Source organism: Coturnix japonica, chromosome 22, assembly GCF_054131305.1.
Source record: "Coturnix japonica strain WE chromosome 22, WE-NBRP24, whole genome shotgun sequence".
Taxonomy (NCBI): domain Eukaryota; kingdom Metazoa; phylum Chordata; class Aves; order Galliformes; family Phasianidae; genus Coturnix; species Coturnix japonica.
The window spans coordinates 2,401,751-2,417,626 of NC_140684.1; the positions used below are offsets into that span (position 1 = coordinate 2,401,751).

Below are 15,876 nucleotides of genomic sequence, written 5' to 3' on the forward strand. Positions count from 1 at the left end.
GGCTGCGCCGACAGACGGGCGGGCCGAGCTGCGGCCGCCGCGCTGCGCTGAGGGGGTTCCGGGGGCCGCGCGCTCGCGCTGTTCCCTCAGCAGCCCGCGGTGCCGCCCCGCTGTGATACCGACACGGCGCGGGCAAGGCGGCACTCGGGGGAGCTGCAGCAGCGCACCTGGTGAGAAGGGAAGGGGCTGAAGCACCAGGTCAGTTACACGCGTTTAAACCGCCTCTTGCTAGGGCTTATTTCTTTATATTCCTTTATTAACTGTAGAAGAGCGAACAGCACGCTCGGTTTGTGCGATTCTCAGGTAGTTTCGTGTTTAGTCTTGGCCAAAGGGCAGCACTTTGCAAAAACATGTGGAAATGTCAGGTGTTTTTTTGTTTTTTTGCAGTTAATTCATCAGCCCACCCCCACAGCAGACACCACTACAGCAGCGGTCAGTCTCACCCTGAAGGCTGCGGGCACGGGAAGCAAGGACTGTCACTACATTAACCACGGGTCTGTGCTCAGACAGGTGGGAAAACCAAATAGGACAGACAGCAGACACTGCCCCCAGAGCCTTCTCCTCTTCAGTTACAGCCTGGATATGTTCTTGATCTCCATAAGAGGAGCTGTGTTACTTCTGTGGTAGCAGAAGTTGCATGTGGCCCTAAACGTCAGAGCAGTATGCTCTGTGATTCCTTTTAGGAAGCTATTTCCATGAACACAAAAAACAACACTGCTACAACTAAAGGAAAATTCCAGAGAAAGAACCAGCTGCCTGCAACACACTCAGCACACTATAAAACAAGAGCCTGTAGGGCTTGGGTGAAAGGTGGGGAGGGACACATCCATACTGCAAACAGACCCTGAGCCACTATTTCTGTATCATGGGACCCCTTACCACTGGGAGAGGATCACAACTACAACATAGAACAGCAGTACTGAGACACTGAGGCAAAAAATTCTGATGCTGGAGGAAAACAAGGGCGATGTAAAATATAACGCTTTATTAAAAACCAGTGTTCCATTTACCTCGCTGATAACAGAGAAAACACCTTATTCAATAATTAATATGGTTATTATTTTATTCATAAGACTGACCTTTAAAAGTTAGAGAAAAACAAAATTAAGCCCGGTGCTACAAGAAAATGGCTTGATTGCAGAACATCAGTTTAAACAATCACATTTACTATCCTCCAGATACAAAATGTAGAAATCCAAAGTGCTCTATTGTTATGAAACTAAGCTTCAACATCCCTCTGAAGTAGGGGAGAGTCTTACCCCCTTTTATTACAGATGAGAAAAAATTCACATACAGTAAAACTGACTTAGTGTCTGTCACTAAGTTTGTGGCAAAGCTGAAGACAGAGGTCACGTTCCCTCATCTCTTAACAGGACTTCAGTTGCCCTAACAGAATGCACAATGTGAAATCTGGCCATAAAGATTTAACATCAAAGATTGTCACAGGTCATAATCTAAATTACACTTCATCAGGATTTGAGAGTGAATTCTGTCTGAAAACTTAAAATACAAAGCTTAAAAGCATTGCCTGCTTCAGGCCAAAGGCAGCAGAACACCACAGTATCAGTCTCAAGCTTGGGTCAGCTTTTTTTTTTTTTTTCCTTAATTTTTAAACCAAAAATTGCAGAGATGTGAAGTCACTGGAATGTTATAACAGGATAGATGTCTCCTGTTCCAAAAACTAAATGTCAAAGTGAAGGTTAAGCATTTAGTTTTGCCTTGGCATTTATCAAGCAGTTGGAGGCTGCTTCCCTGCAGAGCTCACTCTTCTGACATTGCCTAATTAACACCAGTATTGAAGAACTACTTAACATAAGACATTCACTCAAGGCACCAAGGCTCCTCATCTGCCGAAAAGCTGAGGTTGTTTTTCAGTATGTTAGGACCCCATTAGAGAATCAGTAACACTTTATTACATTGCTTGTGTATAAATGTCAGTTAATGTTTTTCATCATTCTTTCAGTCTACTAATATAATGTTAGAATGCGCAAAAGTTCACTTAAATTCAGAAGTGAAGAAAGTAAGGTTATGAATGAGGCCAAGAGGTACTTCCTCCTCCTAATGGCTACTTTAAATTCAGTCACATCAGTAAACACATCCAATGTTGATATTCTATGTAGGAAGCCATTGCTCTTAATTAGCAGAGACAAATGCATATAATTAGAAATCTGTATAATCTTAGTGGGGATGATAATGGGATTCTTAAAGCCAGCAGAGAATATTCTTAGGAAGCACAGCTGTTTGCTCTAAAAGGGGTCAGCGTACTGCAAACAAGTGAATGCTGCATCACCCTTTCCAGTGCTGCTTTTTTCCATTATACCAGGTTGTCCAAGTATGTTCTAGTATGTATGTCAAAACTTATATTGCTTACCTAGGTAAAGCAAATTACGATGAGAATATAAAGTACATATTACATCAAAGCTGCAGTGTTAAAAATTATCAGAGCTTAGCAGCCAGACTGTACTATCAATATGTCATGATTTTGGTGGAAAGAACATTCAGTTAACATTCCACACTGGAACAGTTTCAGATAAGCAGGACTCTTCTAAGAGAAAATAAATTAGTTTGTACCCCTTGCACAAGAAATAAAAAAGTTTAATCTCTGAACTGTGTAAATGATGGCAGAATTCATGTCTGCATTTACAATTCCTGAGCTTTCATGTAAATTATGCAATTACACAATCAGTCAGGAAAGAAACAACCCAGGGCATTCCAGATTTTATCAGAAACTGGAGCACAGCAGCTGTACCTTGGATGGGAATCTCTAAAAGTACTATTGTTTAATGCTGTGCAGACATCCCAGCACACACCTAACCGTGAATTTCCTGGTGTTTTCCAATTCTTGATCTGTCCACCAGTGGAGGGAACTATAGGACTGTTAGTGAAATCCAACCACAGCTTTTCACCTAAGATCTTCTCAGCCACATCCTGAAAGCCTTATCAGGACAAACACCAAGACCATAGTTTTGTCTGTTTAAATGACAGTTTTAAAACCAACTGTTGCTATGGGATACAAGGAAAAGAAAGCTAACTAAATCAATGCACAAGCTTTTTTTCCCCTCCTTTCCCCTCCAGCTTCTTACAGCATAGTAGGAAGTCCACAACTTGGATCAGTCCTCTTAAGGAATACTGTGAGCACAGATGTGAACCACTAATTGAAGTATCTGAACCAGCACACTGATCATTCTCTTCCTCATTCTCATTCTACACCTCATTCTCTTTCTTCTCTTCCACACCTTTTCCCCAAACCGGACCCCTCCTCAGAGAAATGATGTGCAAAGATGTCATTTTTCTGCTTATAACTTCTTTGAACAGTTGTGCAAAGTGACCTGTGTCACTTACTTAGTCTGCTAACATTCACTATGACAGTATGAAAAAAAAAATCATTTGCCAAGAAATACAAATGCCATGCATATGAATTTTAAATGGCAGAATTATTTGTTACACAACGGAAAAACAAAAAAAGTACAAGATTCAACTGAAACTACCAAGTACAGCAAAAAGACCATATTGCTGTGGGTTTCAAAGCACCCACCATGATTAAATTTAAATAGTATCAGTGAAGAAAAATCAACTAAAAAACAAACAAAATCCACATCACGCTTTATCACAATTAAAACCAAAATTTGTAGTCAAAACTAATCTCAGCAGCTGTATTTTTCCTGGCACAATAGAAAAATCAGCTGGGAAACAACTAGAAGAAAGCAATATAAAAAGAGAAGTTGTTAGAGTTTTAAAGAGGCCTTTCAGAAAAAGGCAGGTGCATTACTGTGGCAGTTACTTCCTGAATGTGAGGAGAACGAAGTAAGTGCCTTTCACATGGAGGCCCAGTGAGGCAATAAACTTCCCACATTTTGCAGCCATTTGTGTCTTCTTACAAAGCCTTAACAGTTACATTTTCAAAACCCTAATTGTATGGAAATCACTGTTTTGTTCCTTCCCCCCCCTTTGTTTTGTTTTTAAATCATCTTATATCTTAATTTTAGTTAAGACTTCATGAATTTGATTTTGCATTAATTTGCTTTACAACTTATATGTAATTTCGGCACTGGTTAATGGAGTTCAAGGCTAACCATAATGGAATCTGAGCCTTCCACCTTCACATAACATATAGGGAAATAAAAGCAGTGGTGGAGGTGCTAAGCCACTGACACATGTACAAATGTGTCAATAAGCAACCTTGAGTAATAACCATTTGTAACAGTGGTAAAATTTGAATCTGCAACCTATCTTTGAAACATACAATCAAACAGTTAAAAAGAAATTAGCAACTTTCCATACTAAACATCAAAGTTTTTCTAGAGACCCAATGTGCAAAACAGCTGGGACTCCAATCTTCTGGAGAATTCTCTAAAATTAGCACTCAATCAAGCACTCATAATATGGAATAAAGCTGATATTTCAGCTTACCATCTCTTCCCCCTGTCCATAGCCTTCTGCATGCCAGAACAAAGTTTTTATGATTATTCTTCTCTCTACTTCAACTTCTATGCACTAGATGTGATTCAGAACACAAAACTTTAACTAACTCTCCAGTATATTATTATCTAGCATTACAACTGTGTATCAATATTGTCTGCACTTCCCCAGCCACTGCATTATTTTCCTGTTGCCAGATAAATTGCACATCAAATAACACTTTTGGGCCACAGGGGGAAACTAATATAAATGTAATATGTAATTGTTTACATGAACAGTATCACGCTATCAAAGCCCTGAACAATGCCAACCCTGCCACAATCTGTTCTTGGAGTTTTCTTATTTGAAAAACTTCCCTCCTTCACCATGTATATTTTTCTAGCTCCCATGACAAGTCATTCTGTATTATTTAAATTTTCAGATATTTCTTATTTTTCATAGGGGGAGATTTTTTGATGATTTGACTTCTCAGAAGGAGCATGCCTTAGAAGTAATGAATTTTAAATACAAGTATACTGGAACACAAATTGCTGTATGTGCATAAAGGCAAAATATTTGTAAGAAATCACATATGCAGTGCATCAGACTAGCGGATAGCTAACTGTCTCCTCCAGGGGTTATCAGCTGTAGTGTTTGGTAGAAGTAGTCATGTTTGAGTTCTTTCTTCAGTATCTTGATTCAAAAACTGGAAGTTCCATTACACCAAACCCTAAAAAGGACAGGTAACTGAAAATAATATTTTCAAATCACTCCATCTCATTCAGGAAAAGCAGTACTTCCCACAAGAAGTAAGATATATAGCACGTCATTAGATATAAAAGAGCAACCACAAATGGTCAGAATCAGTGTTTTGGAATCCTTTTCTCATGTCTCATGAAAAAGGGGCCAGTCTGTGTTTGAAGCACGTGGTGCAAAACAAACATCTTAGTTCTTAAAGCCCTTGGCCTTTAGTGTTGCTTTGTGTGCATAAATGCCCATCTGCTTCTCTAGGGAGACAAGAAGCCAAAAGAAAATCAGTCCAGAGTCCAACTGATCCCTCCCTACTTCCTGATCTCCCTCAAAGAATATTGATACAAGCCTTGAAACCAACCCTTCTCTCATCAACTGACTAGTGGCCAAGCTGACGGTCGTCATAGGTGCTGTATCTCTTCACATGGATTCGACGCACTCGGTCACGAAGTTCAAAACCATCATCATCCTCACTATGAGAGGCCTGGCTTCTGCTCCTGCTGGTTGCTTCCAGCAGAGAGTTATCAGGAACTCGCGGTGTTTCGTACAGTAAGACGTTTAGAGTTTCCTCATAAATACGTGCCTCGGGGAATTCAACCTACAAAGAACAGCAGATGTCATTTTCCTGATCTAAACAGGGTAACCTGACTGGAACATCAGCCCAGAAATAACAGACACAACCATTTAGTCAAATTACATATGATGACTACATCAGTGCAGCAGAAACAAAGTTGGTAAGTCTAAGTAACTGCAATGAAATAAACTTAGGTAGGTATAATAAAATCCTCGCTTAACTAGAGAAGAGTTTATAGGCATTTACGTGGTTTTGGGACACAAATTCCATCCACTTTACAGATTAGTGCTAAAAAGACCATGCTGTCAGAATTACCATTTGGAGTCCTTCAGTATTCTCTGAATTCTACATGCCCTCTTTGACCAAATACCAGATAATGCAGCAGCCCTCTAAGCAGTGAGCCACCCAAGTAACATGGAGGTCACTGACCATCAATTCCAGCCAATATTTATGACTGCCAGTATCAAAATCTCCCTAAGAAACGACATTGCTTTCCCCAAGCAATTTGGTTCATCCACATCTTTCCACTATGCATTATCCAACTGATTTATTACAAACTGTAATAGACAAGTGGGTAAAACTCCTGTACCTTGGTTTGCTTCTTCTCTGTGGCATACACTATAGAGGTACAACAGACTTCAGCAAGTTTCCGACCCTGTCCATAGAAAGACCAGCAGCAGATTTCATCCCCTATAACATCCTTAATGAAAAGAACTCTGCCATTGAATCGGAGAGAGAGTTTGTCAAACAGCTCTATGTTCTTCAGTAAGTTGTCATCTGAATTGCTGTAACAACAACAAGATTTTATTTTTCACTGGCTATCTCTACAGAGTTTCATGCCTATTCCACCACAGTTTTAAGCATTGATCTAACTGCAGAATATAAGTAGTGACTCATTGCCATATGCTGCCAAGAAAAGAGAGGATAATAGCCAACTACAGATACAAATAAGGTGCTCTGATTTTCATGAACAAACACACCAGCCTTCAGAAGTCACATAATTAATAACGACAGCATAATTTCCCAAATAATTACGTTAACTATCTGCAATTATCTCCTGACTTATGCTCAAGACAATTAAATCATATGCTAACTGCAGTTCTGTGTATTGGTAATAGGTGAATGGTTGGACTGGATGGTCCTTTAGGTCTTTTCCAACCTTGTTGATTCTATGATTCTGTTTAGCTCAGTAACAGCCAAGTCTGAGTAGTCCATGTAGACACAATGTAGACAAAGGGTAGCTAAAAATGACTGTGTTCTGCATGTAAGACTAGCCATCCCTCATACCAATTTCTAGAGTGGATACATTATTTAGTAAATTGTGTTTTACTGACAGGAAGAACAATTTAGGAACTTGATTAGCTTTCCAAGCAAGTTCTAGATGTTCTGGAGAAAAGAATAAGTATCATGAAACTTTAAAATCAAGTAGAACCATCAGAAAGTTAGAAAGTTAGTCTTAAAATTTAAGATATTACTTAAATTAGAACATAATGACTAACAAACATCCAGTTTGAACAAATTAAAGAAACAGGTTAAAAGTATTATTCTTCTGATATTAGCTTGAATGCTGCTCTATCTAAAGCTTGTATTCTGTGCACCTTTTGATCTCATTTTATAGGTGGCTAGGAAATTGTGTGCAGATATGTGGAAGATGGCAAGCATATTATTGACACAACAACAAAGCTAACCTTACCAGCTTTAACAGTAAAGTTCCTTTCTCACTGCATCCAAAAGCTAAAGGTTTGCACTTTGCTGCCATGAACCTACCCAGAGGAATGAAATTATATTTCTGTGTGCAGTACCTTAATTTTTGGAAGTAGTCCCAGAAGGCTACGAATACTTGCGATTCAAGACACTGCTGCTAATGACAGCTGACTAGGCTGTACATAAAATGCTTTGTCCAAGATGTCCTGTTCAGATCTAAATCAAATAAGCATGATGTGCAACCCAACAAAATCTCCAGCTCTTAAGATATCATGTGATGAAAGCAATTTGGGATTCAGCCAGTAACAAATCCCAGGCTTTATCAAGTGCAGAGCTACAAAAAGAATTTAGAAGTCTTCATCCATTTCTGATACATGACCACAATGCCTGTGTAACTAAGAAAACTCCTTTCATAATGTTGATTAGGAATAACAGAAGGAGATAACCTTTGGTTGTTAGCAGCCAGCACTGAATTTTAAATAAAGATTCCTCATTTAAACACCATCAAGGCATGAAGATTTATGTGCAAGGAATAATTAGAATCCTACAGCTAGTTGAGATACCAGCAGCTCCTGGTATCTATGATTCTGTTGCTCTCATTGCTAGCATGTTTACATTTCCAGAGCCATGATGACTAATATGCTATTCTGCACTTGCTTTAACATTTCTGCCATAAACTAGAGGATAACACCAGGAGGAGTGCAGAACTGGCAGATACAAAATGCTAAAAAACAGGCTGCTCTTCAGCACTCCCTCAGGTAGCATTTCCTGACTACCTGAAATTTCATGATTGTTAGAATTCATCTCTCTGACACACAGTCAGTTTGCCTAGAGAAAAAACCTTCCAAGATTGCATGTTAGACTGAAAGGCTGAAACCAAGAACTTTGCATAGCATCAAGGATTACTCAGATCACTACAGTGACCAGCTTGGGAAAATCCAGATCCATTCTGATAGCATCACAATAAATGGATCCTGATAGTTAAACCATAAAACTAAAGCATAAAACTAAAAGCCAGTGAATTCTTGCACTGGCCCTATCTGGGTTGTTCCTGAGCAGAACAGATGCTTTGCTTTCCTTTGTAGCCAAATAATTAACTCATCTGGAGTCACTGAAAGAGATGGAACATCAAGAATTTCAGGGTAAACAGAGTGCAAAACTTAGAAGGGAGGAATCATGGCTGCATTGGCTTTGCCCTGAAAAGCAAACACCCTGTTAATAGTTTGCATTCTATTCTATTTCAGCCAGTAGCCTCATCATTTGTATTTCTCGTCCCTTATTTCTGTTCATCTTTCTCAGGCACACACCTCCAGCACAACGTTTCAGATAAGTTTCTCACATCCTCAAAATGTCATTTGGATTCATATAAACCAAAAATAACTTTACTCAAATCCACATAACAACACTCTTGTAAGCTCAATAATAAAATACAAGGTAGGCTGTACCACACCTTCCTTCACCCCCAAAGTTAAACTTTCCCAGTGGAAGAAATACTTGGTGACATACCTGGTGTAAGAATATTTGTTGTTGCTTCTGTTATACAGCAGCTTAACAACAGGCTAATGGGAGGAAAAAAAAAAAAAGGTTAAGCTTTGTCTTAGAATATGTTTAGCAAAAATTCAGTGAATTGATAGAGAAAAGCAGTTACTTTCATTGACGATTCTATCAGTCTTTCTTCTTCTTTAGGAGATGTGATAATAGGGATGTTACAGACAGGTTCATACAAGTCTTTCTTGTCCTGTTTTGAGGAAAAAAAAGGAAAAGAAATAGAAATAAACCTCAAGAGACATAAATGCTAAAGCTAACATCTGCTGCTGCTTGCTCTTCCAAACCCTCCAGCCATGTTTCCAAACCCTGTGATGCAAAGGAAAAGCTCTGTGTTGCTATAGTAACCACAGAGCATTACTTTGATCTGCAACCCAGAAATACAGTGGAGAGATTTCTTATTCCCAGAAGGCAGGAATAATTGAAATACTGGGATGCAGGTGAACGTCCTTCTTAGCTATAGCAAAGACTCTGAGCTCAAGTCATATCTGCTTTAAGTGGGTTTATTATTGTCCTTTTTTGAAGAAAAGGATAGTATGAGTTTTAATCAAATCAAAAGACTGCAGTATAGAAGAATATCAGTCATGATGAACTGAACATTCGGCAAGAACAGTACGTCACCAAAACGGACTTTAGTCCCTTGTGATACAAAAGCAGCAATCAAGAATGTGTGGTACAGTCTGTGAAACCAGATTCCTCGTGTAGCAAATTAAGGAGAGCTCAATAGCTGGTAAGAAAGCCTTGGAACATTTTGTTTCTAGAAGACATGTTTTGAATTCCAAACCAGAAGGAAAATTATCAGTGTACCTTTACATCTTATTCAGAGGATATAAGAAGCATATTGAACCTACTGCATGAGGTATTTATTAAGTATTTAGTTTTGTCCTACAAGAAATATTATTAACCATGTATAAAATATTTGGGCTAGCCTTATTAAAAAGCTTACCAAACAAACTGATTTAAATCAGCTGAACTCAAACTCATAGGAACTGGGTGAGTTAATAATGCTAACTCAGATTTACATATTTGCAACATATAGTAATGAAATGATAGAGAAGTCCTTGAAGTAAACAGCGCTTAATCTTGGAAATCTTAAACTTGGAAAAAGTTATTACACTGTCAAGGATTTTCAGAGCTCAGGCATAAGAAGTCTGGAAGGCCACACTGTGACAGCACATAGGTCTGAAAACATATCCAGGGAGATCATACACCAGATATTTTCTCTATCCAAAGCACTGCAGAGTGCGTATGGAACAAGGAAAACCAAGGGTTTGATAAACGGAGTGGTCAAGATCTTAATTAGCTGCTGTTGAATTTTTGCTATGTTACTTTGGCTACTTCCATTTCTTACCTGCAGAGCTGCTTGGCACATGTCAACTAAGCCCTGAATGAGATAATACTTGGCTTCTGCCATCAACTCTTTGATCTCCTGTCTGTGTTTTGGAAGTGCAATTGTGTCATCTCGGAGATAGTTTAAAATGGTTCCAAAGTGCTTCCCACAACGGTCTATAAGGATCCATCCTGAAAAATAATCACCATAACATTTCAGTGAGCTTAACGCTAGGAGGCAAAAAAACCCAACAAACCTCCCCAGTGAGTCAGCTGCTGCCTGAAACTACAAGACATTCTTCTGATTCCATTCAGGAGAAGACTTCACTGACTTTCAACAAATTGGTATTTGTTACAGAACAGAAACTAACAGCGGAACCTCTCCCTTGGCACCTTGTCTGTATTCTCACTACTTTCCAGCACCTCAGAAGAGAAGCCATGAGCTTCCTATCACTTGACATTTAAAAAACTGCAGCAAGAACTTGACTGCACCGTATCTATTGATCAGCCATTGTACCAAAGTTATTTTCTGTGCTTCATCCTTTTTGTATTTTGTTCCAATTAAAGGCATAAACCTTTCTAATTACTACAGGAAGTCACCAGTGCACATCTATTTAATTGACAAATCCAGTGAGGGAAAAATGCTGCTCCAGTATCCAAACAGGAGGAAGGAACAGGACAAGGATGGATCAGGAAGACGAGGAACGGGGGGGATCCAGCACAGGAAACAGCAGTAGACAGTTTTTGTGATGCTGAAACTTCCCTGCAGTCACATTCACTGGGAAACAGGATGTCTGACTTGCTGGCAAACAATAGCAAAGGACACACACAGACAGAGGGCTTAATAAAGTGCCCAATCATTGTTCATGAAGTGGAAGGCAGACCAAAAAAAAAAAAAACCAAAAAAAAACACCCAAAGTTCTTTATATTTTAGGACCTAGACATATAAGGTAACATAGGAAAGAGGGTTAAACCACTGCCAGATTCTCCAGCTAAAGCTGCCTGAAGACAAATCTCATCCTCCATTCTGGTAGATTGGGGCTCTTACACAGAACTGCTGGGCCAAACAGATTCAGCCTTACGTGACACTCAACAAGATTCAGCCTATCTGAAAATCTTCAACACAGCAATCAAGGCTGTGTTGAGTTTTAAAGCTGAAAACTGACTCTCCCCTCCCTAAAGACATTTTGATTAATGCACTGTAGATATGACAGCCCACATACTGTCCAGTCTTCATAAAAACATCAACGATCTGCCTACCACCTGTGACTGCAGGAAAGAGAACCAGCCCTTCTGCTTGTTAATTTTAATAACAAAAGGACAATTTATATAAAACACAGGTAGAGCCAATGGGATCTGGCAGCCTGATGTTCCTGGCTCCTTTTGGAATACAGCTTTCTCCACACCCTTCATTGAGCATAGCTTTAATATGCATTAAAAACAAACAAAAAAATACTCCAATAGTTGTTTTACAAGATTCTCAACAACAAAAGACATTTACTTACCTTCCTTATCTGTGAGAACTTCCATTCTGCCACTGAACATGGCCTTCAACATCGTGTCATGCCTGGTCAGGACTTGCACTGTAGTGTAATACAAGGAGCCTCCGACATTTAGTCGCACGTACTTGTTACCGAGGCTGCCGACTTTGAAGCTGCAGGTTTTAGGCTTGGGGCCCACAGCTGGACACAGGGTGGTGGTTAGACACGTGTCCCCTGACATCCCCTTCTGTAGGTAGATGACGACCCTGCAGAGTGTGGGTTTGATGGATTCCGCCGTGATTGGCAACGAGTCACGAGTCACTGTGCGAAGATGGGAAGGCAAAAATGGTCATAGCCACCAGACTCTTGGAATGGAAATGTTTAAGATCAACACAGAAGCCTAGAATTTACACAAAGAAACAAAGCCATGAAGCCCACAACGAAGAGACAAATTCAGTACATTCTTAAGGACACACCTACAAATGTGCTGACAAAACAAAATGCAGGTGTATTTTCAAACAACTTACACAGCAATACAGAAGCTGTTTAACATCACAGTCATATTACGACTTCATTACTGTTAGTGAGGCAAGCTGAACTCCTCTGGGCTTCCTGTTATTCAGTCTTCAGCCAGCATTACAATCAACACACAACACTGCAGCCCAAGGTTAAGTGCTAGATGGGATTCAGATCCCGTTCAACTTCCCGAAATAACTTTTCTGCCTGCAGGAGGGAAACAAATGGAAGAGCTTTGTCCAATTCTTTCATCTGGCGATTACATAAATATTTTAACGTGATATTCTTATAGCAGCTCCAACTTCTTCAAACGACTTGATACTGCAGTGCTGGAACATTACATTCTATTTCCTCGAAACTCCTTTTATTCTACTTCTTTTCCCCCCTTCACTCCTAGAAAAACCAACAGTCGATGTCATGTAGTTTCTATTATTATTGTTTCAGGATGGGTACGCCTAAAAAATGTCTGGTCTTTGGAGCATTTGTCTCAGTTAAAAGCCAGCACAATATTGCTCAGAGGAGCAATTCCCCACCAGTAACCCAGCAACAGCAACTAACAGCTGCTTATTACAGTTGTGTTCTGTAAGAAGTTAATTGCACAAATAAAGCAGCTCCAGAGAAATCCATGTTGCCAGCAACAAAGTTACTTTTTGTCAACTCTAGGTTATATTGTCATACACCGAAGTAAACCAGAAGCAGCAGCAGCAGCGCACTGTCCTACACCTACAACCTCCAGAGAAAACAGCACCATGGCTCAGGGCTGCAGGTTTGCCCTCGGTGTCCCATCCTGCTTCAGACCACAGGAGCCCTTCCTCCAAAATAAAAGCGTGTTTTTAAGGACAGCCAGAGTCCGTAACGAGCTCTGGGTGTGCACGAAGCTTTCCAGTCTCAGCAGCGGCATCTCTGAACACGTGCACTAGTGAAGGTTTCTGTAGTTGCCGCACCTCCGGCACGTCGCTACGTTTCTGACCAAGAAGGACGAAGCAAAAAAACAACCAAAAAGCAAAATGAGAACCCGCTGCACAGCGTGTCCGGGGAGACAAAACGTCACTGAGGTCCCTGATCATCGATCACGTAGGAGGCTCCTGCGGTAAACAGAGACTGAACCTTTAATTACCCACATTAACACACGCATAAATGTTGCCCCGTTTCCCTTCCGGCCGGAGCGCAGCACAACAACGGCACCGCCGTCAGGAAGCGGCCCCTGTTCAGCACGGCCACGAAAAGGAGCGGGACTAACGGCGCGAGGGGAGAAAACGAGAAGAGACAAAGGAAAAAAGACGCACAAAGCAGAGAAAGCAACAGGACAAAGCGACAACTGCGCCCCGAGTTGAACCGGCGGGGCCCGGACACGCGCTCCGCCCCGCCCCGCTCTTCCCCTGCCCCGTACCGGCTGCGCGGGCCGCTCCGGCCTGTCCGGGCAGCGCCGACCGGGTGTCGCGGGGCCGTCGGGCGGCGCGTCCGTGGCCTCCGCAACGTCCCCGGCCCGAACGCGGCGGCCACACCGAAGTTCCGCGTCCGCAGCCCCGCCCGCGCGGCCCAACGTCACCGAACCGCCCGGCCCTACAGTCCGCTCACCGCCCGGCCCTACAGTCCGCTCACCGCCCGTGGCCGCCGTCCCCCCCGCTGCAGCCCGTCACTTCCTGCGCGCTGCGCCGCACCCTGCAGCGCTTCCTGTGGCTCCGTGTATCCGAGCGGTGCCGGGATGGCGCAGGAGGCGCTGGGCGCGGCGGGGCTGCACTTCGACGAGCTCAACAAGCTGCGCGTCCTCGACCCCGACGTGGCGCAGCAAACGGCGCAGCTCCGCGAGGAGTGCAAGGCCTTCGTGGACAGTGAGTGCGGGGCGGGGCGGGGGGCGCCGCTTCACTCCGCGCAGCGCTGACAGCCACGAACGCGGGACCGTTTTTCTTTCAGAAATAGCGGAATTCCAGAGCACGGTGGGCGGCCTGATCGAGCTCATGGACCAGTTGGCCAGAGCTGTCGAGAGCGAGAAGATGAAGGTACGGTCCGTTGGGGCTGTCCTTGTAGTCACACCTCCTGGCAGGACGCAGCTCATGGTGGGCTCTGAGGACAGGGCTGTCCAACGATTCACGCAGTAAAAACCTCTGTAACTACCTCAGAAACGTGCACGTCACCAAGCGCTCTTTATCTTCTCACTTTATTATGGGGTTGGAGATGAATTTTCAGCACAGCTGTGATTACTTTTCCCTTGTTTGTTCTGTGGGAGAAACTCCTGAGCCTCCTGTTGGTAGCAGCCACCAGGGGGTCAGTTTATTTCACACTGTTAGGAATATTCCAGGTTGGAAGGAAGCCTCAGATGCCTCAACCCGCCCAGCCCCTACAGGGACTGTGTTTGCTCCACAGCCCATCCAGCAGGACGATGCCCCCTTTGCTCTTAGCACAGCTGAAAGACTTTCATCGCGACCTGCTGGTAGTGAAAGGGGTTAAAACTCCTTGTACAGCTCCATCACAAACGTCTGTTTTGACAGGCCATCGGTGCACGGAATCTGCTGAAGTCTATAGCAAAGCAAAGGGAAGCACAGGAACAGCAACTGCGGGCTTTAATAGCTGAGAAAAAGATGCAGCTGGAAAGGTGAGCTTCCTATTAAGTGTTTTTGGGGCATGGACGTAATAGTTGGGAAAGAAAGCTGTGTAGATGTGAGAGAAACAGCCACATACTGAGAAGGATCATTTCTAATGGCTTTGTGGCTATCCGGATAGAGGTGATGTGAGATCATACAGCTGTGGAAATTAATAAAACAGTAAGAGTGGCAGGCAGGTGACTTCTAAAGGCTTTTTAGAACTGTCAAGTCTAATTCATGTGACTGTTGCCTTAAAAAGGACACACACAAAGCCCTGAGCTTCGCTCTCAGACTGGTGAGCACTGCACTAAAATATCAGCTGGTAACCTATTTTCTTTGTCTTTCAGATATCGAATAGAATATGAGAGTCTGTGTAAAATTGAAGCGGATCAGAATGAATTCATTGACCAATTTATTTTTCAGAAATAGTAGACTTTAAGATAAAGACCAGCTTGGAAACACGAGCATTCCAGACTCTTTGACTATTTCAGAAATATGCAATTTTTCACTGTGTGCAAATAAATAAGGATGGTTTGTGCAAATAAAAGTGTTTTTTAATGCAGTGTGAGTTACACTACAAGTGGCAATAAGGAGGGCTTTCTAACAGCTGTAAGACTGTTCTGTCCTTTGATTTTTATAAAGGTTTTATACAGTCAGTAGTTCAGATTCAATCTGTAGTTCAATTAATACTGCTGTTCCTCTGTTAATGTCTCTCTCCCTTTTTGAAATGTACAGCTCTTTCAATGAAATCAGGCAATAAACTTTTGTTTGTCACCTACTTGGACATACCAGAATTAGCTTCTTCTGCTTTGTTACTGGGGAGCTCGTAAGTTTGTGACTCCCTGGATCGTCATCATGAAGGACTTCCCTCATGTAGCCATTTTAACAATTCTAGCAGCATAACGTGCAAAAGAGAGAAGCAGTGGTTGGTAACTCCTGCCTGGGAATTCCTAAACTGGTCAGAAAAATCGGTGATTAACAGAACGGGGCAGTTGCA

At 41.9% G+C, this 15,876-nt stretch overlaps 2 protein-coding genes and 2 long non-coding RNA genes across 18 annotated transcripts; 3 read left to right on the top strand and 1 right to left on the bottom strand.

Annotated features, from left to right (window-relative positions):
- Window positions 1-12: 12 nt before the first annotated feature.
- LOC107322743 (uncharacterized) lies at window positions 13-1,021 on the top strand. Its single transcript, XR_001559033.3, has 2 exons — window positions 13-198; window positions 388-1,021. It is a non-coding gene; the product is annotated as an uncharacterized LOC107322743 (long non-coding RNA).
- TNFAIP1 (TNF alpha induced protein 1) lies at window positions 971-13,932 on the bottom strand. Of its 14 annotated transcripts, none has more exons than XM_015881077.2 (8): window positions 13,900-13,932; window positions 12,309-12,504; window positions 11,806-12,102; window positions 10,323-10,492; window positions 9,075-9,164; window positions 8,933-8,985; window positions 6,312-6,507; window positions 971-5,746 (listed from the first exon to the last, which is right to left on the bottom strand). In XM_015881077.2, the coding sequence occupies exons 3-8, from the start codon at window positions 12,020-12,022 to the stop codon at window positions 5,528-5,530; spliced, it is 945 nt and encodes a 314-aa protein (XP_015736563.2). In that variant the 5' UTR covers window positions 12,023-12,102; window positions 12,309-12,504; window positions 13,900-13,932; the 3' UTR covers window positions 971-5,527. The 14 variants fall into 14 exon arrangements, with proteins under 14 accessions (XP_015736563.2, XP_015736559.2, XP_015736564.2 ...); XM_015881073.2 differs by having other exon boundaries at window positions 11,806-12,181; XM_015881078.2 differs by having other exon boundaries at window positions 13,876-13,932.
- LOC116654258 (uncharacterized) lies at window positions 5,744-7,930 on the top strand. The gene is made up of 2 exons (XR_004309344.2): window positions 5,744-5,882; window positions 7,341-7,930. It is a non-coding gene; the product is annotated as an uncharacterized LOC116654258 (long non-coding RNA).
- Window positions 13,933-13,963: 31 nt separating the features above from the next.
- IFT20 (intraflagellar transport 20) lies at window positions 13,964-15,657 on the top strand. Of its 2 annotated transcripts, none has more exons than XM_015881100.3 (4): window positions 13,964-14,129; window positions 14,212-14,297; window positions 14,787-14,890; window positions 15,227-15,657. In XM_015881100.3, exons 1-4 carry the CDS (start codon window positions 14,003-14,005, stop codon window positions 15,306-15,308), a joined length of 399 nt encoding a protein of 132 aa, XP_015736586.2. In that variant the 5' UTR covers window positions 13,964-14,002; the 3' UTR covers window positions 15,309-15,657. The 2 variants fall into 2 exon arrangements, with proteins under 2 accessions (XP_015736586.2, XP_015736587.2); XM_015881101.3 differs by having other exon boundaries at window positions 15,303-15,657.
- The last annotated feature ends 219 nt before the right edge of the window (window positions 15,658-15,876 follow it).

What these genes read in the sequence shown, in the direction of transcription:
- TNFAIP1 (XM_015881080.2), bottom strand. Translation starts at nt 12,022, where the DNA reads ATGTCAGGGGACACGTGTCTAACCACCACCCTGTGTCCAGCTGTGGGC. An exon ending in TGTGCCAAGCAGCTCTGCAG is followed by an intron (nt 9,165 to 10,322) that starts GTAAGAAATGGA and finishes TCCTCAAAACAG; the next exon opens with GACAAGAAAGACTTGTATGA. An exon ending in AACAAATATTCTTACACCAG is followed by an intron (nt 6,508 to 8,932) that starts GTATGTCACCAA and finishes TTGTTGTTACAG; the next exon opens with CAATTCAGATGACAACTTAC.
- IFT20 (XM_015881100.3), top strand. Translation starts at nt 14,003, where the DNA reads ATGGCGCAGGAGGCGCTGGGCGCGGCGGGGCTGCACTTCGACGAGCTC. An exon ending in TCGAGAGCGAGAAGATGAAG is followed by an intron (nt 14,298 to 14,786) that starts GTACGGTCCGTT and finishes CTGTTTTGACAG; the next exon opens with GCCATCGGTGCACGGAATCT. An exon ending in AAAAAGATGCAGCTGGAAAG is followed by an intron (nt 14,891 to 15,226) that starts GTGAGCTTCCTA and finishes TTTGTCTTTCAG; the next exon opens with ATATCGAATAGAATATGAGA.